This window comes from Bemisia tabaci, chromosome 8 (assembly GCF_918797505.1).
Source record: "Bemisia tabaci chromosome 8, PGI_BMITA_v3".
Lineage (NCBI taxonomy): Eukaryota > Metazoa > Arthropoda > Insecta > Hemiptera > Aleyrodidae > Bemisia > Bemisia tabaci.
Genome location: NC_092800.1, coordinates 17,815,555 through 17,843,068, shown reverse-complemented (window position 1 = coordinate 17,843,068; position 27,514 = coordinate 17,815,555). Strand labels below are relative to the sequence as shown.

At 37.4% G+C, this 27,514-nt stretch overlaps 1 protein-coding gene across 4 annotated transcripts; it reads right to left on the bottom strand.

Annotated features, from left to right (window-relative positions):
- Positions 1 to 260: 260 nt before the first annotated feature.
- On the bottom strand, positions 261 to 25,567 carry LOC109044480 (calcium release-activated calcium channel protein 1). Of its 4 annotated transcripts, none has more exons than XM_019062210.2 (4): positions 25,430 to 25,567; positions 9,962 to 10,105; positions 9,277 to 9,411; positions 261 to 6,390 (listed from the first exon to the last, which is right to left on the bottom strand). In XM_019062210.2, the coding sequence occupies exons 1-4, from the start codon at positions 25,502 to 25,504 to the stop codon at positions 5,869 to 5,871; spliced, it is 876 nt and encodes a 291-aa protein (XP_018917755.2). In that variant the 5' UTR covers positions 25,505 to 25,567; the 3' UTR covers positions 261 to 5,868. The 4 variants fall into 4 exon arrangements, with proteins under 4 accessions (XP_018917755.2, XP_018917757.1, XP_018917756.1 ...); XM_019062212.2 differs by lacking the exon at positions 25,430 to 25,567 and adding an exon at positions 11,716 to 11,909; XM_019062211.2 differs by lacking the exon at positions 25,430 to 25,567 and adding an exon at positions 11,411 to 11,709.
- Between the last annotated feature and the right edge of the window lie 1,947 nt (positions 25,568 to 27,514).

Here is a 27,514-nt window from a genome sequence, read left to right as displayed (position 1 = left end):
TGCTCATTTTCTTCATTGTGCCATTATTAGGCCAGATAATAAACAAACCAAAGGCACTTCCTCAATGATACACGCATCTATTCAATTAATCCAGCCCAATAAGGGTACAACAAAGAGAGCACAAGCCTACCGTGCGACAAAACTGACCGATCTCTTATCCCTATTTTGCCTTAGTCCCTTCATGACTGGTCGACATTCAAAAATATCACCGATGGGCTTGCTGTAAGAGGTCAAAATAAAATGCAGCAGAGCTAACACAGTTAAACTTTTACATAAACAAAATTTATTCACAAACTTACCATAAATTTAAAAAATGTTTGATTCACTTAAAACGAGAAACAGGTAAAAAATCATGTACAAGGATATAATTACAATAAATTATAACTTATTTGATTATTTGTCAAAATAAAAATAACTTAAAAATGCACTATTTTTATCAGCATTGGCTGACTAATAAACAAAGTCTTACAAATACACGCTAATTTTGTATTTTGTCCCATCTAAGGAGGGTCGAAAGCAGAAGGTAAGTGAAGGTAGCTCTGCCATGAGATCTCCATAATCTTGAAATAGGTGTAATTATACAGGGGAATAATGAGATGATTAAATTCAATGACTCAATCAAGGGAGAAAATAGAAAGAAAAAGGAAAGTGGAAGGTTGAAGTCATGAAGGTCATGAGTTTGAAGAGATAGGTTGAGGGAGTTCATGGTCATTAATTTACAAAACAGTGTGCGGGTATAACAGCACCAAACGAGGAATCAAAAATTCAAAAGATGATAAAACGTTGTATCCAACACAAAGGAACGTAACTCACTTGTGATGTCTACTAGTAGTAGAAAGTATTTCTTACTAGCATTTTATACATTCAGAGAAGAACAGTCACATAAATTTGCCTGAAATTTCCAGTGATTTCTCATTCATGAAAGGAGACTCTGAATTTTGCAGACAAATTCGTGAGACAAGTTCTCCCATGTAACAAAAATGTTCGTAGAAATACTGAAACAGTATGGATGAGATGTGTTCCTTAGTACATACATACGGCGACAAAATGTGACAGTGGCCTTTGAAAGCGTGTTTAGCTTCGAAGAAATGAGTAAAAGAAGTTTAATAAACATAACCCCTGAAAAAGGCGGATAAAAGTTATAGGATACTTGCTAACATACATGATCAATAACAATCCAATCAGTTAACAAAAATAATTAGTCCTAAGTACTTATTTTAATGCAAATTCAATTTTAAGTACATACAAAAAGGATCCAGCAGGTGGTAAAAATAACAGGTACTTATATATAATAATTTCGTTCCTTTTGAAGGTTTGGAGAGCAAGAAAAAAAAAAAGCAAAACAAATGTGGTGCCCCGATTAATAAAGCACATAACTTTTAAAATAAACTAGAATAATTTATAACAAGATTGCAGGACTAACAAATAGCGAAAAAGTTAATAAAATGTAGAAGATTATTGCTCTATTTCGCTAAAATTTGAGCAAAAGCGCACAGTGTTTTGGTGATCTTTTAACTTATAAGATGCTTTATTTTGTAAGGTAATTTTTTGATGCCAAACATTCCACTTCAGGAGAATTAGAATTTTAAAATTTTTGTAAAACGACTTGAGGAATGAAAACTCAAAATTTTTCAACTCAACTTTAAAAAGAAGGGTTATACAAACTTTCCAAGCAAATATGATTATTTTTCAGAAAATAATATGCTGACCTTCAAGTTTGAAGAGAGCTTGGAGCATTTGACTGAATGAAACAAAGCAAACAATGTTTTGACTTTAACTTGGCTGCTAAGAGGAAAACTTTCAAAATGAAAAACAAAACTAAATACTTAAACAAAGAAATTCAAAGAAAACCACTGCTTTGCTAAGCAAAAACTGCGGTTCTCTCTTCAAAATTTTGATCATTTTTCTCGGAGGTATTGCAGCTCTCACACCAACGTAAATTGAATCTATCTAGAATGAACAAAAAGAGCACTCTAGCTTTCTTTTTATAAAGTGTTCTATCTATGAAAACTATTAAAATCTGAGATGGAGTCCCAAAGTTTTTACTCAGCAAAGCCGACTACTGATACTAAGTAACTGATGAGATTCAAGCAACTGATTGGTGAACTTTGGTTTCTCATTAAAAAAGACACCTTTTTTAAAAACAGCCATTAGTTTCATACAGAACTTCATATTACACTACGCTAAGAAGTAAATTCTGTTCAGAAAAACCAAAAACTCGAAATATTAAGCGTAAATTCTTAAGGCTACATAGTTTCTTACTTGGTTTTTTTCAGTGAAAGTGTAATTCTTGTTTAAATTTTCACGGTATTTTTACAACATATTCAAGTGAATGATGAAAGTGAAATAATGGGAGAAAAATAAAGGAAAGGAGCTCTCTACTGCTTCTGCCACTGGGTTCTACAACCAAAAGTACTGAACATGTACAAGTGAAAAAATTAAAATACAAATAATATTTGATGTCACCTGTCTCTTCAAAAATTAGTTCACATCTATGAGAAATCCTCGGAATATTGAATAGTATGCAATATAATAATGCATTTACAATATTTTAACAAATTTAAATGCTGAGTGTCAAAAATACAAAGTCGATGCTATAATTCATTTTTTTGGCACTTGAAATTGCCTTCAGATCAAAATTATCATAATTCATCAGAGTTAGAGAGTCTAAAGACCTAGTGGTTTTTGGACCAAAGAGAGAAAAAAAAACAAAAAAAAAAACCAGTAAGTTGATGCAAACACAGTTGCTCTTTTTTGAAGAGAGTGTCTTACCCTCTATGGCATGAACTAATTTTAGGTCTCGGATTTTGGGGAAACGCAAATCTAGGCGGTAGCTTTAGAAAAAACGGAGTCTCAATTTTTTTCCTCAAAATCCAAAAATTTTAGTGATTATTTTTCAAGAGAGAAAGCATAGATACAATTTTGCAACATCATGCAACAAAAAAATAGTTCAATTTTTTTTAAAGAGAAAACCCAAAAAATGCGTTGTTACACATAAGTGACAGTATGCCATAGAGGACTAAGCTTGCAAATGAGAAAAGTCAGATTGAAGGTACAAAACTATGATGGTGTTGTAATATTTGAGACAATTTTTCAATACAACTGCAGGAAAAAAACTTCACATAGATATACAGTATTAATCTAAATCCTATTTCTCAATTGTAGCGTTGAATATAAAAAAGGAGAACAGAAGGAAAAGCGCTAACTTTCAAGGAATGTTGCTACTAGAATCACAGGGTAGTTCAAGACTATATAGAAGATGAAAATTTAAAAGGCAAAACATGAACAAATAAATACGAGGAAAAATAGACTAAAGGGGTTAAGAGAAGAAATCAATGTGTGCTTTTCACAAATCATGTCTATGGTTAAAGAAGGGACGGTACCTAATTTAAGTTCGAGCCGGATAAATTGGCTGATGTCGGGGTAGAATGATAAATTTATCACAGGGTGTCTACTAAAACATGCTGGACAAAAATCAGTACTTTTACAGTACTTTTCAGTACACTCCCGATAAAGTCAGTACTTCTTCAACGGAAAAATGCAGTAATTTTTCAGTACCTATATTTGACGAAATTTTAAAAATTTCAAACATTGGGATTTCTCTCTCAAATTGCGACAAAAATGAAAAATTCCGGACCTTCTGACGAAATTTCCGCACTTTTCCAGTACTTTCGGACAGCCCTTAAAAAATCAGTACTATTTCCGAACTTTGCGCAAATTCCGGACTTGTAGACACCCTGTATAATCTTATTTTTTGTATTTTATTCCGATAGCCAAATAGCCAGCAGATCTTGTGTCAATATCTAAAAGTCACACCAACTAATTTGACATGAAGGTTTCAACTCGGAGGAAATAATTAAGTGGCTGATGGTGACAAATCATGCTTTAAAAGCTAAAACAGGAGCAAAAGAAAAGTAAACATTCTTGAACGGCCCTAAGCATATGGTAAAGGCTTTATTCAGGGTAGAAAGTCTAGGACTTTCTACAACCTGAGATGCAAAATTCTAAGACATGAGGCTTATTGAAAAGCTAAGTAAGCGAGGTCTATTAATAATTTAAACCCAATAAAAAATTGATATGTCTTAACAAAAATGGATTTTCCAATTCCAAAAATTACTTTGGGGGCTGCTTGTAAATAATGCCCTAGGGCAAGGGAAGCAAAGCAATCCAGTTCATCTTGACTTAAGAAAAGATCCCAGCAAAGCGTCAATATTTCTAAGATTAGTTCAGGGTTCAGGCAATATCAGCAAAACATGTTGATATTTTTTTCACATACAGGCGGAGAATAAAAGAAGAACAGCATAATTTTTCGGATGGGGGGGGGAGGGTGGATAAATAGATGGTGGATAAAAGAGGAGCTTGTCTATAATTTCACATTTCAGCATAAAATAATTTATGTAAAGCCTTTAAGGGTTGCAAGTTCGGATAATGGAGGCTGATGAAGACTCATACCTAAAACGCACATTTTGATAATGCTCACTGTTAACCAACTAAAAATATTTTGAGCAATTTTAAAATGCAAAGACCTATGAAAAATTCAAACCGGAAGTCTTGATAAATCCGTTCTATGTACTTAATTTTTACATTCATGCAAAAAGTTAGAGGCAAACCCTTCAATGCATTGTGAATTAGTTAAAACATGCACTTCAGGTATTAGGTGTGATGTATCCAAGAAGATTTCAAATTTCCATGAGCTAAGCAAGCTCTACCGGGAAACATTAGAGGAACTTGATGATGAGTTTAAAAAAAAAAAAAAATTAAGAGACGATTTTTTCTCTAAGTAAAACTATGTTAAAATTAGACAATATTTAAACAATAATTTATGAAACGTGCTTTTTAGCTTTCAAAAAAGCACAAGATAGGAGCCCTCCATTAGACATTATTCTTGATGATATAAATACTACGGCAGTTGTCTTGTGGATTAATTTCCAAGTGACTTCTTTGGCACGAAAACGTTTGGTTAACTGGAGATTTTGTGCAATGGAACTTCCTCCTGGAGCTGATAAGAATCTTCCAAAGTCAAGTTTTTCATTTCATTTTCACTGTTAAAAAATTTGAAAAATTTTTTCAGCACTATCAATACTTGGAACTTTATCTTTGTCGATGGTGATTTGACTAGGAGGGCTTGTGTCATTTTGTAGATGCAAAATTTTATTGGAGCTTCCTATCAAACAAATCGATGGCCAAATTGCAAAACCATGTATCTCCATTTGCAATGTTGCTGACTTTCTGTCATACTTTATTTTTTCTTTGGAAAAAAAGTCAACGTAAGTTCTTGAAAACTTCCTTGATTTTTCCTCTCTGTTAGCAGCATATTCTGTATCCATTTCAAACTGTAAATGTGGCTAGTTTCTCTTTGAAAAAAATCTAGGGTAGCAGACATTTTCAAACATTGCAATGCAGCGATGTGCGGTTCCGCACTTTGGCCATCAAAATGTTACTGTTTTTAGGGAGAGAGGACCTAAACGACAAAATAATTAAAATCAAGATATTGGTACCACTGATAGGAGGAGTATTTTACAAGGATTTTTTGAGGGAAACGCTGTGGGAAAAAATGTGAGGCCAAACTGAAGTTATGACTGTTGAGTTGGCACTGATTGAACTAAATTGCTTACAATTTATTTTTAGGGCTATTACAGAAAGACCTTCCTCTAAAACATAATTTTTCATGCAACTGATGAGGATCGCTTTCCTATTAAATTGGTCTCCATTCACAGGGATCCCTTTCCTTGAGAACAGTCACTAATATCATACTAAAACTACATTGAGTTTCCAATGCCTGCAGCGTTGGGGAAAGAGAGAGAGAAGAAAATAACAAAATTGACAGAAACAGCTAAGGTCAATTTGTATTTTAAGGACACGGGAAATTCAAACAACTTGAGATGCACTCAATAGCCCTGTTCCATTGGCTCTTTCCATGTCACCAGCCTCGATTTGCTCTTTAAGGAGCTCTAATTCACGGATACCGGACACGGTGACCTCATACTTATGAGCGACTAGAGAGCGATAAAAGTGAATGGCAAACGCCAAGAAGATTATTAGAACAGGGATGAGAATAATGCACGCCGACCATGCAGCGTACTGTGAAACATCGTAAAACTTGACCCAACACAGGATGGCTATTTCGATAATAAATAAAATTAAACCTAGCAGTGTAGAGAAGGCCCATGCTGTCTCGATGTACCAGTGGAGACGTTCGTGTGGAGATTCGTGGACGAGACTAATTGAGTGTAGATTACATATTGCCTCCATGTTGGGTAGTATACACGTACTAATCATGAGTGCTAACATGTGAACTGCTACCAAAAGTGTTGTGCATATAGCAAAGGCGACTAACATTGATTGAGGAACTTGAGAATCGTTGCTTAATTGCACCTCTACCATCGCCACCTGTAACACAGATATTTTATAAATTGAGCATTTGTTTCAAATTAAAAGATTTTGACACTTTTTCAATGTCAATCAAAATCAATGGATCATTAGAGAAAAACAAATGTTCAAGGGCTTTAAACTAAAAATTTAGAAACTATGAGTAATTTATCAAGAATAAAGCAATCCTCTTGTTGGTCTATTGTTTTCTCTTGCAAGTGTGAAAAGGCAAATCTATTACATACATTCAATGTAAATCAACATTTTGATAGTTTATGACGTGAAAGAAAGTATGATCAATATTTCAAATGGTAGCAAACCAAATCACTGAGTGATAAAATTCAGGGACCTTTTAGTGCATTCAGGCAAATCCTCCAAATTAAGCACGTTCACGGACTTAAAATTAAAAAAAGAAATTTTTCTAAGAATGCTTAAGAACTTTTTGGGATACCCCAAATCATGACATTTAATTATTGGTCATACTTTTCCAGGAATACAGAGGAAGTAGGATTGCAAGTCGCGTTTGGAAAGAAAGTGAAGAGACAGAAAACAACAGCATTTTTTTGCCAAGATGCTTTTTCAAAATATTTAGCAATCTAAGTACTAATGAAAAATACCAAATCCCCCTGTAAGTTTGAAAAACTATTGGATTTCAAATTTATATTCTATTAAAGAGTTGTTTTTACATTACATTTCAAAATTATCCTTAAAAATTAGAAAACTTCAGATCTGGAGACACTAAGAGACTTTCCAAATCTTCTAGAATCATGTATCGTCAGAAAACGGACAAATTCAAAGTATTCAGGGTTTTCAGTTAGTGGGATCTTTCTATTTTTTTGCCGAGTCAAAGGGCGCTAAAATATATTATGTCACTTTCTTCATCATGTTGATGGTGAAACTGCAAAATTGCACATTTCGGTAGTGGTGTGTCAAAATTCCTGCTCCTACTTTACTCATTAAAAGAAGACCAAACCTACATCATGGCTTGAAATTTTCACAGAATATTCTTCACATAGAAGAGAAGTCAATAAAGTTTTCGAGAAATAATGCTAATTAGTTATCCATGTAGAAAACAAAGAATGACAGGAAGTTTGCAACGTTGCAAACCGGGATACATGTTCCTGTAGTTTCACCATCAATATGCTTTGCACTCTTTTGCAACTCTCAGAAAATCAAGGTTTGTCTGGATAGAAAATTGTATGTGCCATCCTACTTTTTACAAAGACCTAATGACAGAAACTTAAGCAGTCTATTGTGACGAATCAAGGGGGAAAAAATAGCTCCACTGACTCAGAATTACAAAAATCACTGAGAGGAATAAAGCTTGACAGGTAAAAACAACCCATTATTTTCACTGCCAGGAAAAGTGTAAACAATCACTGCTCAAGAACCAAGTCTGTTACACCACTCAAAACTTCACTTTCAACTGGTATTAGATGTCAAATTACCATAATTCCATGAGACACACATTCCATTGTCTTACTGCTTAGCTCTTGAACAATACGTCCGTGAGCAGGATAAGTGACAAATGTAATTCTAGTCATTAAAAACCTGATTCTTGTCTTGCATTATCACGTAAAATTTTATCTGTCATGTTTATGCTAGTAAAACTTTTACTGTGACAGTTAGTAATGGTAAAGATGAGTAGTTTTATAACATTCACTAGACTTAAATGATTTGCAACAGTCAGAGAGTTCTGTGGTTTGAAAACACAAAGAAAAAAATACAAAGCAGTCTTCACAAATAAAGTTTCACTACAATTGACATGAAAACCAGTCACTACCTCTGCTCTTCATACAGTTTGGTGCAGTGTAAAACTTGAGAGCAGCTACTGGGCACTGTTCTAATTATCTAGTCAGTAAAATTAAAACAAATTACCGCTTGGACTAACATTGGTGAAAATAAAACGAGACCTTGAGTATTTAAAATGCATTCTTTCTTTCCAGCGATAACAAAGCATCGCTTATGAGAGCACGAGACAATGTGCAAAATATTCAACTAAAAAATACCTTCCAAGTAACCAAGGATGGCAGGACCATTTAGGACAAAACTAACAAAAATCCACCTGGTTGCATTGGGAAAAAAACAAGTTAGGAAAAGTGTGAGTACTATGCTGATACAACCCAATAAAGAAGGAAAAAGAAACATAAGTAAGGAATTGTTTTAAATTCATTAGCAGTAAATTTTCTCCTGTCAACGATTCCTACTGACACGATAGAGGAGAGTGTTTTTATTTTCCCACTGAAACTATGTGCAAGGATGCGGATGACAGATATTAAAACCCAAGTAGCAGTGATCGCGATAAATAGCGATTTTATTGGTTGGTTATCGCGATTATATCAGTAGCAATATATCAAGATATTATCGCATTGAAAATCGTGATACAGTAGATATCGGTTAATACGACATCGGTTAATAGGACTTATCGGCTAATACGACGGATTTCGTTTTCCCCGGCGAAACTCCATAAGTTAATATGACAACGGTTAATACGACATATCGGCTAATACGACAAAATCCCGTGACCCCTTGAATGTCGTATTAACCGATATCTACTGTACATGGCGTTTAAATCGCTACAAATCGCAATTTATGGTTCGATAAAATCGTGATCAATTTTTGTCAATAAAGAAGAGATTAAATAGCCATTTAACGCAATTTTTATTTCGAAATATCACGATAAAGTGTCGAGCGATAAAAGAGCGATTTGATTGCGATAAGATCGAGGATAATCGCTCAGATGTTGATTATCCTGGCGATTTCATCGCTGATAAAATCGCAATAGCGATTTTTCCGTTGAGAAATGCTACTTGGGAACAGATGATTTATTTCCCATCTCAATCTGACTTCAGATAGCATTTCTGCCACTGACTTGAATTTGTGTTTTAAGAATGGTTAAGTATTTACCATAGCAAACCCTGACAGTAGGGCAGACGTTTTGGCTGAGGCTTTTAGTTTAGCTCTACTCAGCTGCAGCTTCCTCCATGATAGATACGCTGGTGAGTTGAGAATGCACGGTGGTTCTCCTGATTGAGACATTTTCTGAAAATGAAATAAGAAATTATGATAAGAGTAATTTCACAATTTTATCTAATTTTTTATCTATCGAATGCAAAAAGTAGACAGCAGGGTGCCTCCTAAAACAGGCTGGTCAAAAATAAGTACTTTTACAGTGCTTTTTCAGTACATTCTCAAGAAATTCAGTACCTCCTCCAACAGAAAAATTCCGTACTTTTTCAGTACCTATATTTGACAAAATTAGAGAAATTTCAAAAATTTGAAAATGCGACAAAAATAACAAAATATTAAAAGAAATTCTGGACCTTTATGCGGAACTTCCGCTTTTTTTCAGTACTTCCGGACCGCCCTTAAAAAATCAGTACTATTTCCTGACTTTCCGGGAATTCCAGACTTGTAGACACCCTGGAAAGTATTCATTGCTGAAAGTAAAAAAAGCCCAATTTTTCTGCATAAATTTATGGAAAATCTCCGTCACGGACTTCTCAAAATGACGGACTTCTGGTGAATTTACTTCTATCCACTAAGGGCAATTTCCTCGAGAAAGGCCGGATAAATAAAAACAGTGGTTTACCTTGATACGTGATGGAGGATGAGAAGCTTGGTACCAATTGTAATCTGGCGAGAAGTTGCTAGGATCATAAATAGATCTGCGTCCGGAACTTGTTGACCACAAGGACATGGACCTAGATGAAGACTGAACTCTTGATGGAAGCCACTGTTGAAAATAGAAGGATAAAATATTAATCTGAGCTTTCAAAATAATATCAAAATAATCACAACAATGTATTTTTGAACTCAACTTCTAATCATTACATATAATTTTATCATCATAATCAATCATTTTGTCATGCATTGTTTTCCTCCTAGCAATTCCAAAATTCAAGTTCTTATGCCCTCCATGTGTAGTGCACAGGTCATTGACAAGTATTTTCGATCAAGTTCGTCGATTAAAACTTACTCTTAAAACAGAGTGTTAATCATGAAACTGCCATCCATATACCTACCACTTACATGTTAGCCATATATTATTGACAGAGTTGAGGCAAAGTAAAATAGCAGTAAAATCAAAGGCAAAAATAGGCTGTACTTTTGATAAACTAATTTCAGAGAGTCATAGCAAACCACAAACCGAGGATTGCTCAGATTACGATCAGATCCATATGCTCACACCTCAAGGCATAAATTACAAAGTTGTTTCTAAGTAATGGTTGATAGGATAATGAATTAACCTAACATAAAATTAGAGTACATAACTTAGACAGATTATATTCATATGAAAGCTCAGTAAAAAAGAGAAGAGTATTAAAACTGAGTGAACACAGGAAGGAAAACTCGAGAATAACTGACAAGCATAGTTTCCGCAGACTGGAGCTGTAATAGCTACACTGAAGTTGCAGCCCTTTAAAAAAATATTTTCTTTGCTGTTGAGTATGGTTTAAATTTAGAAAAGATGCTCAATTTTCTAGTTATTTCTTATCAGATGTTCGATTTGCTTTCTGCATTAAGAACAAAAGTTTGAGAACAATTTACAAATTGCTTGATATGAGGTCCTTTTAAAATAAGATGAACTGTTCTTAGGCTACAAAATCCATAGCTTCCTTCCTCCAAAATGTATGCTTGATAAAAGAGAGGAAATACCACCGATTACGTCTGATACACGGTGACCTTTAGTATAAGGCATGTATGCATTCGCTACGCAAGTCTCGGCTAATAGGTTAGCAATTTCAGCTATGGCCACTAGGTTAAGATGTGGAGCTGCTGCATATGAACAAGTCCCATTTAAATAAAGGTGACCAATTTTGATGTGTGAGATATTAACAAAAAAGGACTTACAAGGCTTCAAATTCCACAGAGCGCAAGCGTTAGGAAACAAGACAATGAAATCATCACAATATTGAAAACAATGTTAAGTCAACAAAACACAGAAGAAGAATATGCAAGAGAATTAATTCAAGATTTAAGTTGGTTCTTGTATAAAACTGAGAGTTAAGAAGTCAATAACAAAAATACCACAAGATACCGTCAAAATATTGAGAGAGGTCATACTGACTTCCCCACAACTTCAAACCACACAGAAAATTCTCAACATTCACTGGAGGATAATTAATGCGATTACGGCGGATTGCTATAATTACACCCAAGTGCGTAGTGTTCAAAACTCGTCAAGAAAGATACAAAATATGGCATTGCGCTCATGTTTATAAATACCACGGTAACGTGTCAAAAAAGGGAATGGAAGGTTAGGATCCCTACGAAAGGTTGATGCAAATAACTGAGGTTTATTTCCGTATCGTTGCACGGTTTCGAGAGAATAGTGTGACTTACTCAAGAATAGTGGAATTCCTGACCACTTTTTCGAGAAAACAATTTCCTGGGCGAAAAGAACACTTTATCCACTTTCCGGAAGCGTCAAAACTGGTCTGATAACTGATAAACACTCACACTAATTGACCAAATCAAAACATTCGAACAGCTGATTATCTGGATTGTTGAGAATGATGTCAGCTGCTCTCGGTGCTCAACGGAATCACGTTCTGCTGGCGGCGCTGGATTGAGAGCAACTTCCGAACGGAAGTAAAGCTTCGATATGTAATTATCTGCTCGGAATGATTGATTATTTTGATAAGCTAGGAGGAAAATATTACCAGCTTGTTTTACCAGCAACAGCAGGGAAAACTGATTGAAGGCGCTGAGGTTTCTTTCATCGCAACGCCCGGATGCAACTATTCGTGTTCTTAGGATGTCCGCGTTGCATACACAAATAATTGCAGGAGCTCTGACTTTCCTTATCGCAATGCCCGGCTGTGACTATCTACATTCGCATTTAGCGGATGTTTAAGTTGCATGCAATCGCGTTGACAATAAAAATTCGTAATTTAAGTGAACTCTTTGAGTGGAAAGTCGCCACAGCGCCAAATTGGCAATAATTTACGGAATTTTTATACGCAACGTGCGTGCCGAAAAGTTTTCGGTACAAAATTTTGCGAAAACTTTTTTATGAAAGCTTGATGCTTATGATAACTAAGGAGAGAAAAGTGTTTATAAGTTGGAAATCTCTCAAAAATTAAACTGGGGGAATGGGCGAGCTCTTGAACTTTTTTTTAGCCTCAATATCTACTTCTTGCATTTTTAAGTTTCCCTTTTAAGTATTATGTTTTATTCATTTAAAGGAAAATTGACCAAAAAGTTTTCTTGAACTTTTCTTCGGATTATTCTTGTTGATCCAGAAAAGAAAAGTATAGTACAGTTTCATGAGAAACTGATGGTTGGTTCTATTTTTCAAAAAATAAAAAAGTGCGGAAAATGCAATATCGCATAAGTAAATAGGTAAGGCTTAGTGAGGCTTTCTAAACTTTAACTAGGTATCGATAAAACGTCACTTAAGGGGCTTGAAGGACAAGGCGCGTAAGTGCAGTTTTTGAAAAAATTGAGATATTAATCATTTCAAGTAAAACTAGTCTTAAGGCATATGTTGTGAAACATTCGCTCCCAAATTCCAATTTTTGAACATCAAAAAGTCAGTTTGAACTTTTTTTCTGCCATAAGGATCCATGTAATTTCGAAACTTCAAACACGTATTTCTCGAAATGGCAAAAACTGCACTTATGCGCCTTGTCCTTGTTGGAATATGAGGAAAAAGGAGACAAATTACGATCTGCTTACGAACTGGTTTATTCGTCGCCCATCGCTGGGGCGGTTATCAACGCAACTGACAAAAACGATATTGAGGATTGAAGATTCACAAACAGGAAAAGTTACATAATCATTGAGGTCGATGCACGATATAGATTTAGATAAGTCAACATGCCTCCCTGATTTTTAGGAACTGAAAAATCAGATAATTATTTCATTACAAAATATATCAAGTACATCCTACATTAATCGATAATATTTATATACTACTTATATCTACACTACCCTCCCTGGCGCCAGGTTTATACCTACACATATAATATTACAGATCTGCAACATAAATAATAATTGGGGAAGTGGATTCTGAACCATATAAAAAAAAATTGCTCAAATCACGAATAAGTAAATAGAAAAGAGAAAATATACTTTTATTTTGACTTGCAAATTTTCCAACAAATGAGTGAGACACTGGCCAGGTGCCTCCCTGATTTGAGGAATTTAACATAATGACAACTTTTCTCTCAATTTTTCAAATTGAAATTTGCCCAGTGGTTTAGTCAAAATGTCCGCCGGGTTTTCCTTACCACTTATTTTCTTGATTTCGATTTCCTTTTTATTTACATAGTCTGTGACAAAATGAAATCGGATATCGATATGTTTTGATCGTTTCGTAAACCGTCCATTTAATGCTATGTCTTTTGCGCCCTTGTTGTCTTCCATAATTTGGACTGGGATCGGAAAAGCAATGTTTAATTCTTTTAAAAGACCCATAAGGGGTAAAACCTCTGTAACTGTTTCAGACAGGGCATAAAATTCAGCATGCGTGCTGGCTAATGAGACTACTTTTTGTTTGGTTGACTTCCATAAAATAGGCGTTTCATTAATGCATAAGAGTGAACCGGTTGTTGATTTTCGATCAATGATATCTGACCCATGGTCGGAGTCCGAAAAGGCTGAAAATACAATTCCTTTCGGATTATATTTATATGTGAGGCTTAAATGACGAGTATCATACACGTAACGTAAGACACGTAACGCATATTTGAAATGAGTCTCTGAACAACAATTTTGAAAGCGGGACAAGTAATTTACACAAAATGAGATATCTGGACGTGAGCCATTTGCAATATATAAGAGAGTTCCGATGATATTTCTGTAGTTTAAAGAAAAATTTGGTAATTCAGAAGGAATCACTTTTAGATTTTCCTCCATAGGAGTCCTGACCGGCTTACTATCTATGACATTAAATTTAATGGCAGACTTTTCAATGAAATTTCTTTGATTAATTGCAAGAGTTTTATTCCGCTTGTTCCTGAAAATTTGTAATCCTAGATAGATTTCGGGCTCTCCTAAATCAGTCATATCAAAATTATCCATCAGTAATTTCTTAACATTTTGGACACTTGTTAAATTTTCACTTAAAATTAACACGTCATCAACAAAGAACAGTACAAGCACCTTGGATTTATTTACCTTTAAATAATAAAGACAGCAGTCGTAATTTGACCTTATGAAAGCATTATTAGTCATAAAAGTGTTAACATGGTCGTACCAGTCTCGTGGCGATTCTCTGAGCCCATATAATGCCTTTTCTAGTTTTAATATTACATTTTGGTTTATTTCTGAACCCTTAGGGGGTTTAATGTATACATTTGATTTTACTTGACTATTCAGAAATGCGGATTTGAAATCTAGCTGATGAAGGTGCCAGTTAAATTGATTTGCTAAAGATAATAGTAGCTTAACAGTGCTCAATCTTGCAACTGGGGAATAAAGCTGCTCGTTATCATTGGAGCTTTGTTGAAATCCTCTCGCAACTAATCTCGCTTTGTAAGTTCCATCTGTTTTGATTCTGAATAGCCATTTCGTCTCAATAATATCAGTAATTTGAGACTGATTTTTCGCAATAGACCAAGTGTTGTTTTTCTTTAAATTTGTCAACTCCTCGTTAATTGCTACTTGCCATTTAAGTTTTTCGGGACTCGCAAGAGCTTGTTCAAAATTTTCAGGGATTATAACACTACACGTGTTAGCAAAAATGGGATCCTCAATTAATCTACGAGGAGCTGTAAGAGTCTGTCTATTTCTGAGGTTGGGAGGTTCAGGTGGATTAATTATTTGTTCCGGCGTGTGAAATTGTTCTTGCTGTAACATTTCATCATTATTGTGAATACTATCACCAACATTTATGAGAGGGTTTTCGGTATTAAAGGTTGCGTACTGGTCATTGAGTGTTAAATTTTCACTAGAGTGCTCGGTCTCTTTAATACATTTTTCAGGTTCTTCTATGAAGATTACGTTTCTAGAAACGATCACTTTGTTTGATTTAGAGATCTTTATAAAATATCCCATATCAGCATATCCTATTAATTGACCTGATTCTGCTTTATTACATAGTTTGTTCTGACGTTTTTCATCTGGAATTCTTACAAAAACTTTGGTTCCAAAGGGCTTTAAATTTGAAAAATTTGGCCTTTTATTCATAAAAATTTCGTACGGTGTTTTACACAATTTCGTATTAGCTAATGCCCTGTTATGTAAATACACTGCTGTTTTAACACAATATGGCCAAAAGTAATTTGATAAATTGGCTTCTAACAAAAGACATCTTACTTTATCCATAATAGTCCTATTAAACCTCTCTGCCACACCGTTTAATTGATGACAATACGGTGGGCAAGGTTGTAAATAAATTCCCTTACTTTTTACAAAATTCGAGAAGTTTTTATTAATATATTCTGTTCCGTTATCACAGCGAAGAACTTTGATGAATTTACCGGTTATATTTTCTACAAAATTAGTATATTCTATGAAGGTATTTATTACTTGATCTTTGCTAGGGATACAAAATGAAACAGCAAATTTTGAGAAATCATCAATAAAGCTAACAATATACTTGCCATTACTTACACCTGCTGGTAATGGTCCTATTAAGTCAGAATGCACAATTTCCAGGATATCATTGGCTCTAGATCTTGAATCTCGGTACTTGAGATTATTCATTTTAGCTTTAATGCAAGTTTCACATCTCGTGAAGGTCTTCTGGAGTTTCGGGAGTCCATCGGCTTTGTGCGTTTGTATTGTAGACATTTGGTCCTTGATTTTGATACCAGTCTCTTCTCCCTTGATTGCCGTTGCCTCTTGTGCGAAAATTTCCTCTCCATCTACTGCCTCTTCTGTTAGGCCTGCTTCCGTTTCGTCCTCTCCAGTTTGAATTTCCTCTCCAGTTTGAATTTCCTCTCCAGTTTGAATTTCCTCTCCAGTTTGAATTTCCTCTCCAGTTTGAATTTTGCCAATTTGAATTTGCCTGGCCACTGTGTTGTTTGAAGGGTCCTGCTCTTCCCCTCTGATTGTTTCCTCGGATGTAGAAAGAATTTAGTTGATGAGTCACTTCATCAACACTTGAACATTGCTCGTTCCTCAGAAATGCAGCTTGGATTTTCGTTTTAACGTATTCAGTGTTACGATTATCCTCGTCCACTGAATCAAGAAGATCATTGATATAGAAGAGAGATTTTGGCAAAGCCAATAGTAAATACTGTAGTTTATCCTCTTCATTTATGGTTTCACCGGTATCACTTAAGTTGTTAATTAATTTTTCAAATTTATTGAAAAATTCCTCCGGTTTATCAGTTTCTTTGAGTTTAAGTTCAATTAACTTTTGTTTTGTTAATAATCTTCTAGATTGGCCTTTTGCTACAAAAGTATGTTCTAATTTCTCTAACATATCTTTGGGCTCCGTTAAATTCATAATATGCTCCAACTGATGATTATCAATGGCTGATACAATGATATTCTTAGCTTTAATTTTCATGCTGGCCCAGTTTTGATCCGTTATTCCATCCGGTTTTTCATCACGTACAATACATTGGTTGCAGTTGTTCATTTCCAGTAAAAGTGTGATGCGAAATTTCCATTTTGAAAAATTCTTCCCACTAAATACGGGCACTTTTATTTTTGTGCCGTTATTGGCCATATTACGTTAGTTAAAAAAAAGAAGTTCAAAATAAGCACATATTTCACAGTTTGTACATTTTCGCGTCACGCACTTATTTCGCGCTGTATGCATTTCCACGCTACGCACATATTACGCAGTTTTTAGATCTCCACGTGAAGCACTTCAACTTATTCAACTTTTTAAACCACGCTACGCTACCATGTTGGAATATGAGGAAAAAGGAGACAAATTACGATCTGCTTACGAACTGGTTTATTCGTCGCCCATCGCTGGGGCGGTTATCAACGCAACTGACCAGGCATTTGAGGCGCCTCATGAGGTTATGCTGTACAGCATCAACTCGTAGCTTCAGCATCAATGCCGTATGCCCAGGTAGCGGCCGTTCGGGCATACGGCTCCGAGCCTGATGCGCTCAACCTGCCGGCCGCCGGCTTCGGGCATTGAAGCCCGATGCTGGAGAGCCGACCGAGCCAGCCTCAAGCGCTGATGCTGAGGTTTGATGCTGGCTCATGGGCCTCAGCCTCTGAGGCCGGACCGTCGGCTTGCGGCCCGATACGGCCTTAATTTTCGGACCCGCCACCCAGCTTAATTACCGACGGGGCTGTCCCAGAAGACCGCGACCCTCGGACTCGGCGATGAATTCGCGGAACACCCCTTTGTTTACGTTTCCCATTGGCGCGGTGGCCCACGCCGGGGCGCTGGCGTCCGACGCGTCTGCTAATTGAGGCCGCTAATTTTGATGCTGGACTCAGCATCAAAACTGATGCAGCATCAGAAAAGGAGCCGGGAGTCGGCTTCACCAGGTGAAGCCGCCTCAACGGCATATGCGCTCCCCCGGCGCACTGATCGAAGCGGCATGAAAGTCCGCGCCGGGCCTCCGCCTCGCGCGCCGATGCGGCTCCGTTTATGATGCCCCCTCAAACCTCAGCTCTAAATCCCTGCAACTGACAAAAACGATATTGAGGATTGAAGATTCACAAACAGGAAAAGTTACATAATCATTGAGGTCGATGCACGATATAGATTTAGATAAGTCAACAGTCCTCCAAGCCTCTCACTTGAGGATATACTAGATGTTGATTCCTGAAGACAACCATCGAACACTATGGAAGGCCACACAGCACACACTGCATGGTCTCTAAATTATTTCGTCTTCAGAAATAATATCCGTCGGTCCAGGCTCACGATCCAAGCTTGTAAGACAGGTGAAGATGAGACAACCCGTCAAGGTGCGAACATCTCTCTATTCTTCCTAGTTACGGAAGACCCATCCAACTATTCATGGAGCTAATGAGTTTGCTCGCTGCCACCGGCGAATTGATTTCTTTACGAACCACTGATTTGCAAAACGAGGGGACATGATCATTGATCATCTACGTGTCTCGAAAAATGACGGTGTTGATCTGTTGCGAGTGGCGACCGCGCCAGGTCGCGAACGATTCTCCAATTCCTCCTCGTTCGAGTGTAATTTTTTGTGCAAATAATGGCAACGCTGCTTTGTTTGTTCCGTAGCGTCATTATGACCGCTCGTGAAATACAGGAGAGGGTGTATGCAAACACTCGCAACGTGAGATGAAGAAAAGCTGTCATCATCCTCACAAAGTTTCAAGTCGAATTATCGAGCTGCAACTCTGTTGTGGTGAGGAAAAACCCCGTATACGCATTCCGATGTTGCCAAACCTCCGATTAGATATCTTTATGTTATAGAGTTTCTGACTGTCTTTAGTTAAAATTTCAAAGTGAATTAGATTAACGTCCAGGGCCGGATTTAGGGGGTGGCCATATGGGCCGCGGCCCATGGCGGCAAATTTAGGGGGCGGCAAATGCTGCAATTTTTCAAATGTAGGTATCAAAAAAAATCGGATTCAGAAAAAAAATTATGAACGAGAAAAGGCGACAAAATCTCTCATTTCATGAGAGTTAAAGTATAGTAATTTCTAATTCGTTCGTCTTTCGGTGATACAAGAGACAGCGCCTTCCATTAGTCTAGTTGAGAGAGAAACCAAACACACAATTTTGCCAGGTGCGGCACGGCGCAGAGAGCAACGATGACGAGGACTTGAAAGGAGAAGCCCTCGGCGCGCCGGTCACAGAAACAAGCCGGTTAGCATGGAACACATATCAGCGCCTACAAGACTTCATGAATACTTCACGCATTGCGTCAAATGTAGTGCCGTCAGCAGCGGTCGACGAGAAACGCATAGCGCCTACAAGACTGTAGGGATACTTCACGCATTGCGCCAGTGCGGTAAGCGCGGTGCCGGAAATTAAAATTATGAAACCATATTCATGTTTATTCTTTCACATTTTTTTCGTTCATTTCTTATAAATGAAACGCCCTGTCTACACAGAGATAGGTTTACGGAACTTAACTTTCGCTCAATGTTCCGTGAACTTTAGCTAGTGTTGACAGGGCTTTCACAAAAAATGTGCCTAACACGAGTAAACGCGTCGTATGCACCCCTCCTCCTCCGGCACGTTCATTTGGTGGTTTTTATTGATGTTTCAAAACGAACGAGAAGGGGGCGGTAAAATACAGGCGGCCCATGGGCAGCAAGTAGGTAAATCCGGCCCTGTTAACGTCCGCAAAAAATTCACATTTCCTGGTGGATTCTCATTTTACTTGAGACGAATTTGGCAACATGCCATTGACAGATCCAGCGAATTGGCAACATTGTCTTTTCTCCATTTAAACCTATGAAAATGTATCGATTCTTGGAGGGTTCAGGTGCTCTGACAATAATCGATTATTTAGCATAGGTTTAAATGGAGGATATACGGTGTTGCCTAATTGCTGAATCGGCCTTTGTGACATTCAAATGAGTTTCTTCATTACCACGGCAGAGGTAGAGTGATGATTTTCTATTTCTTTTCAAAATTAAGTTTAAAAGGCAGGTGTTTTGTCGTGCTAATGAGGAGGGATGCCGCATTTTAGTATTAGATTGATGCAAAATTCACCCACTAAAATTTTTTTAGGAAATAAGTAGGTAGATACCTTTTTCTCGAGACTACATTCTTGAAAGTGCACCGTTGAATAGCCGAAGTTCTGGCTCACTTAGCCATTTTGGGGAGTTTTGTGCGGGTTTTTTTTTTAGTACACCGACGTGTCTGTAAAGAGCTTTGTTCTATGTTATGATTTCGGTGACTAAATTTTGATTTGTCGGGGACTGAGATCTTTTCCCTGTTGCCGGTCACTACTAAATTTGCGTAGTAATTTTCCATTTACGAGTTTTTATACAAACATTTAATGTGCTCAATGTGTTTTGCATGAAGTTTTGATAAGGAGAAATACCTCGCGATACTGTAATTCTCACTGTGACCAGTTGCAGTGAGTATTGTTCCATTTAAAATTAAAATATGTGGCTATGAGTGAAAACTAGTCGAGCAAGCCCCTTAACATCTGAGAGCTAACTATTATAGCTCAGCTGATGTTATGTTGCATACTCGTTTATTTGAAGGCGTTACCGTGTACATCGCATGGATACTCCTTGGAGTGAGATGTATCTTCCTTCTTTTGACATGACTCGACGCCACGACGCCTCGACGCCGACGCTCGAGCCCCCCGACCGATACGCAGTCTGACCTCAAACCCAGAAGAAACTCGCGCATACTGCCGCGCTAAGGAAAAACGCCGTATGAAAATTCGAGAGTTGCCGAATTCCCTCCAATAAAATGTTAATTCGTAAGGAAAGTTATGAATATTTTCTTTTGAAATTTGCATATAATTTTAATCTGATCGCGTTTAAAACCCCCTGAAAAATTGGATGAAAAGTAATCACAGACGTCCCTGAAAATTCCTATTTTATCGAGGGCAATTTGGCAATGCCCAAAGATTCATACGGCGTTTTTCCTTAGAGCGGCAGAATAGTCGTTGTTGAAAGCGCTCTGGTTTGTTCATCAAGTCAATTGCGTCCGAAATTCGTTGTTTCCTACAGCACCCTTAAATCGGTACATCATATGTTTAATTCCGGTGGGCGTCATATTTAATGATGTCCGGAATTTTCTAATCCCATTGCCTAAGACTTTTTTTTTCTTTTTTGGGGGACAAATATACGTATTATTCACTGGAAAAAAACACATTGAATTTAGAGTCCAGACTCTTGAAAACGTTGACAAGGAAAAATACTCTCGATTCAATCGGACTTTTGCTTGAATCAAAAAGAAATTCGCTTAAAGTAAGAGACTTGGTTCTTGATTTAAGCTAGATTCTGATTGAATCAAGAGTACTTTTTCTTGTCGATGTTTTTAAGAGTCTGGACTCTAGATCCAATGTGTTTTTCCAGTGTTTCCTTTCAGAGACTTGCGTATCCCATTCAAAATATGCAAGTCGACGTCTAACTCGAAAAAAAATACAAAAATCCCTATAAGAAGCAATGTTTAACTAAAGAGCTTGATGCAAAAACGGCTTTTTTCGCCCCCCCTCTGAAAGTTCTTCGGACTTTGTTTATTGATTACTCATACTTGAGCGCTTCTTTTTCCAAATTTTCAGACCCCCAAAAAATTTTGGGGGGGGAGCTAGGGGGGGTGGAAGTCAAAACCTGTGAACCTCGATATCTCTTGAAGAAAGAAAGATATCGAGGTCCGGTTTGGACGAAAAATCGTCTAAAATTGCATACTTTAAGATTCTAAAGGTCAAAATCCCGATATCACAATTTTAAGTCAACATATGTGCTTTTTTCCAGTTTTTAGGTCTAGAAAATTTCTTTTAAACGAAAAATTTACAAAGATCTCAATTTTTTATTTGAACCAAAACCAGTTTTTTAAATTGTTCGTCTTTTTCCGCATCCAACGAGTGGTCCATTAAGCTGGGGAACCAAACGGTTCGGGAGTTATGATCGATTGAAGTTTCCGCTCAACGCGCGCCGACCGATTTTCGCGCGCAAAAAAGTCGAATTTGACTGTTATTAGATCAGATTGAATGTTCAAACTGAGCAAAATGCTTTATTAGGGACTCTTGAGGGTCGCTGAGTTCAGAAATTACCGATACTTCCAAATAATTTACGTTTTTAAAATTACAGCTCCGCAGCGCTATTTTAGAGGCCCACTGAGCGCCGACCGGCCGCTCAGTGGTCCTGTCCGAAGCTGCAATTTTAAAAACGTAAATTATTTGGAAGTATCGGTAATTTCTGAACTCAGCGACCCTCAAGAGTCCCTAATAAAGCATTTTGCTCAGTTTGAACATTCAATCTGATCTAATAACAGTCAAATTCGACTTTTTTGCGCGCGAAAATCGGTCGGCGCGCGTTGAGCGGAAACTTCAATCGATCATAACTCCCGAACCGTTTGGTTCCCCAGCTTAATGGACCACTCGTTGGATGCGGAAAAAGACGAACAATTTAAAAAACTGGTTTTGGTTCAAATAAAAAATTGAGATCTTTGTAAATTTTTCGTTTAAAAGAAATTTTCTAGACCTAAAAACTGGAAAAAAGCACATATGTTGACTTAAAATTGTGATATCGGGATTTTGACCTTTAGAATCTTAAAGTATGCAATTTTAGACGATTTTTCGTCCAAACCGGACCTCGATATCTTTCTTTCTTCAAGAGATATCGAGGTTCACAGGTTTTGACTTCCACCCCCCTAGCTCCCCCCCCCAAAATTTTTTGGGGGTCTGAAAATTTGGAAAAAGAAGCGCTCAAGTATGAGTAATCAATAAACAAAGTCCGAAGAACTTTCAGAGGGGGGGCGAAAAAAGCCGTTTTTGCATCAAGCTCTTTAGCTTAAAATTGAAGACTGTTCGTTTTGATGATTCGTCGTTCCTCTAAGGTGAGGGCATAGCTCTATTTCCACATGAGTCCCGGAATGCGTAGAGTTTTACGGATCACAGGGCTCACGTGGATATCGACCTACGCCCCTCCGTCAGAGGAGTGGCAATGTGCAACTCAAGTTCAACGCCTGCTTTCTAATTAAAAAGTGTTTTTTCTCCAAGTACGTTATTGAAATGAGAAAATTTGGAGCTAGGTAGGCTCAAAACTACTTCATACTATTTTTCTTCCGAAAAGTTCTTTTCTGTTTTTTTTATTTCAGTCCAACTGGTTTGCACATGCGGCAGTGTATCATTGCTTGATTTGAACTACAGAACACATAACAAGCGATTTGAACGAAGTTGAACGCTGATTCTGGACCACAGACATCAAATTTTTTTGAGCAATTCATGCCTTGAAACGTGGATGGCCGGTCCTGCGCGAATTTGCGAAGTCGCCAGCGTTAAGTCACCGAGTGATAAGAGATTTTCGCATTTTACACGTTCATGTCGATGTACTTCATAGCTCGTTACGATACGGCAGTCTTGCCGGTTTGAAACTGAATTTTTCACTATTCTATCAAAACATCTAGGGGCGAAAAAATTAAATTAATGCAGCGAAATCAAAAGGTTGGCTTCCTTTCATCCATTTTATCATTGATTCGTTTCTTCAGTTCAATCCACCAGTGATCCGATTCGATGATCCCGAAGCAATCATTGACGTAAGGCATATTCTCTGCAAGCTTTAGGTCCTGGCTTCTGTTTTACCAAGTTTTTAATAGACCGTAGGTTGATTTAAATTTCTGACCGAACTGTTTTCTAACGCTTTAGTCAAATAAAACACAAATTTATTGATTTGCATTAGCTCGTAAAATCAGTCATTCTATTGAATTTGTGCTCCAATTTCTTGCGAAACTACAAACCTGATATCCATAACATGGCTGTTTTGAAAACGCCTTTAATTGCGGCGTGATACCTCGCGCATTCCGGATGGTTCAAATAGTTGTATCATTGCGCCTTAGAAATGCGACGGAAGATTACAATTGAAATAGCCTTCATACACGCTGGCTTTGTCGATTTCCTTTGACATTTTAGCAGTCGTGAATGCATAGTTGAAGTGCGCTCCAGCTAGAATTTTATTTAGCAAATGGGTGGTTTTTATACGAGGATTAAAAATAAATAAGTGATTCGGAATATAACAAATGAATATGAACTATGCTAAACGATAATCCGGGTATCGGAACTTGGCTGTTTTGAAAACGCCTTCAAATGCGGCGTGATGCCTCACGCATTCCGGAGAGTTCAAATAGTTGTATCATTGCGCCTTAGAAATGCGAAGGAAGATTACAATTTAAATATCCTTCATACACGTTGGCTTTGTCGATTTCCTTTGACATTTTAGCAGTCGTGAATGCATAGTTGAAGTGCGCTCCAGCTAGAATTGTATTTAGCAAATGGGTGGTTTTTATACGAGGATTAAAAATAAGACCGTAAAGCCCTAAGGCTTAAGGTAGACCACCCTTCCATTACCACTTCAACTCTAAGAGCTTTTTTTTTAGCTTAAGAGTTCATTTCAAAGAGAACCAGGGGAACCATCGTGTTTCTCACAAATTTCACACAAGCAAAAATACTTGGAAACAGAGCAAGGAAAAGAACGCGCGTTGATGACGGCGCGGAGACACAACTAATCGTGCTTGATGGATGTCCGTTTTGCATCTGCAAAATTGAAGGGGCAGTGGCGTGAGGCGAGAACTCGCTATGCTCCGCTCTATGTTGCCAATGAGATGTCGTTCAGATTCGACAGGAAAGTCAAGAAACGAGGCCCGATTACGTTCTCTCCTTTCTTCGGATTTGCTGCTCTCGTAGCAGCCTTTGAAACACCACCACAAATAAGGCAAATGGGACCAACACAACATGGAAATAGAGCAAGGGAAAGGACGCGCTCTGATGACGGCGCAGAGATACAACTATTCGTGCTTGACGGATATTTGTGTTGCATCTGCGAAACTGAAGGCGCTATGGCGCGAGGCGTGAACTCGCAATGCTCCTTTCTATGCCTCCAATGTGACCTGTATTGCCTGCAGGTCAATTGACCGCAGGCTTGGACATCGAAGGGTTAAAATTAGCTGTCAAAACTCAGATAGTCAAGCCTCCTCTGAGGAAATGTACTGGAGTCACATTTTCATGGCTGATGGCAAGCTTTCCAAAGTTTATAAGTCTCAGCTTTCAAAATGTCTTTTCATGCACCAAAAACGTTACTTTTGCACCGTTGTATCGCCAAAACTAGCTCTGTATCCAATCTAGTTTACCGGAGGCTTTCCTCATTTTGGGGTCTCAAAGACATTCCTCGTGGTTTTGAAGCACCTTTCCGAGATGCCCTTATAACTAGTATAAAAATGAGTATATCGATGACCAACGTGTGAAGCCATGTACCTCCGTTCGCGATATTGCAGACCATCTGTCATACTTTATTTTTTCTTTCGAAATGTAGTCAACGTAATTTCTTGAAAACTTCCTTGATTTTTTAACTGTTAGCAGAATATTCTGTGTAATTTTTAAGCCTTGAAGTTGGCTTGTTTCTCTTTAAATGAATGAAATGGGAGCGACATTTTTGAAACACCGCATTGTTGATACGTGGTTTTGCACTCTGGCCATCAATTTTCGATGAATGGTCAATTCTTGACGACACAGTGGATGTCGCTTACATTGCCTGGAGTGAGTGTAGATATGGCATCCGTGTGTGACATTGAATCACGACAGCTTTTCGATTTTGCCTCCATTTTCAACAGCACCCAACACGCTCTCCCTAAAATTACGAAAAGAGGGGAAAATAAATACTAGGTAACGAACAACTATTGTGCGATGTGGCCTGGGAAAAATCTGGTTCGACCTCGCTGAATTCATTATTTTGATGAGGAAAAAGTGAAACAACTGCAATTCTAAGTGCATGGCGCATTCGCGCTTGAGCACTCTATACATCCACCATGTTTCTACAACTAAATTAGATCAGATTTTTGACCAAATTTTGAAATAAACGGTTCCGCTTATTTGCTCGAGAAATTGCACATTATGTTTGAGCCATGCGCCCACGGCAATGACCGATACCTGAGGCGATTTAAAAAGTGCCATAATGTAATGTGTCTCGTAAGTACATTAATAATGAAGAAAAAGTGTAAAAAGACCATATAGGTTTCTGCATGTCATTGCATTATATTACAGTGTATTTATAATACTAAATAATAAAAAATTAAAAAAGTAAGGTAAGCAGAGCAGCAAAACTGCGAATACTTTTAAAATGTTTAGAAATTTCGGATAGACTCGGAAAGTACGCCCAAAAAGAACGTATAGCAAATCGAAAGAAAAAAATAATTTTCGATATAGACCCTACAGGCATTTTTGGGGTTCTTTCAAAGAGTTTCTCGTTCAAATCTTGTGTGCGAATACCTGCCGTACTAAGGAAGAACGCCGTATGAACCATCAGGCGTCGCCAAATTTTCCTCGACAAATCACGAATTTGCAGGAAAATTTGTGAATATTTGTCTTCCGATTTTCGAAGGATTTCGTTCGTAAGTTGATCTGAAAAGTTGGAAAATTTCAAAGGAAATTATTTGTAACATCCTTCAAAAATAAATATTTTCTGAGAGGAGGTTTCGCAACTTTCGAATGCTCTTACGGCATCTTTCCTTAGCGCGGCAGTATAGCGCGACGTGACGTTCAAAAATGTTTGAACAATGTTTCAAAGTTCAGAAACGTTTGAATAATGTTTAAAAGTTCAAAAATGTTTGAACATTGTTTAAAAGTTCAAAAATGTTTGAATAATGTTTCGAAGTTCAAAAATTAGCGATCAATCAATCTACTATAGCATCGCTCTCAAATACGCATTGCAGATCCATTTTAATGCCACCCAGTTTAATGGGGAAATAAAAATAGGAATGTTGTACGAACCAATGTGTGCCCCAGTTCTGTCCTGTCAGTGCCTCCATCACCACGACAACTACTAGAAAAGTTCGCATCAGCGTATTGAACTTGAACCGTGAAAAATAGCTGCACTGCCGTGCTAAGGAAAAACACCGTATGAATATTCGAGTGTTGCCACGTTTCCTCCAATAAAATGGTTCTTTTGAAAGAAAGTTGCGCATATTTTCCTTTGAGATTTTCACATATTTTAGATTTAAGTAGCCAACAATATTGTCTAAAAAATTGAAAGAAAATTGTTTACAACACTCCCAGTAAATTCGTATTCCATCAAAGGAAATTTGGCAGCGCCTGAAGGTTTTATACGGCATTTTTTCTTAGCACGGCAGAGCTATGGTTGCCGTGCAGGAGAGCGGGAAAACTGTATTTGAAAATGCATTGAGGGGAAAAACGGGGACAGTAGAAAAGGAGACGAAGTGGAATGAGCGAATGTTTTTTCTAGTTCTCCGAAATTTTATGTTTTCGCCCGATTCTCTCAAAAATGAGAAGTGAGGAACAGAGATAAATTTTCTGGAGAATCTGTATCACGCAGAGGCGCAAAATGTCACGTGGATTGCTCGCGTTATACTGCCGTGCCAAGGAGGAACGCCGTATGATCATTTGAGTGTTGCCAAATTTCCTTCAATAAGGTGTTTATTTCTTAGGGAAGTTATGAATATTTTTCCTTTCAATTTTCAGAAACTTCAGGTAAAATTGCGAACAAAAATATCTGAGAAATTAGATGGAAAATATTCATATGTTCACCAGGAAATTCGTGTTTTATCAATGGAAATTCGGCAACGCCCAAAGGTTCATACAGCGTTCTTCCTTAGCAC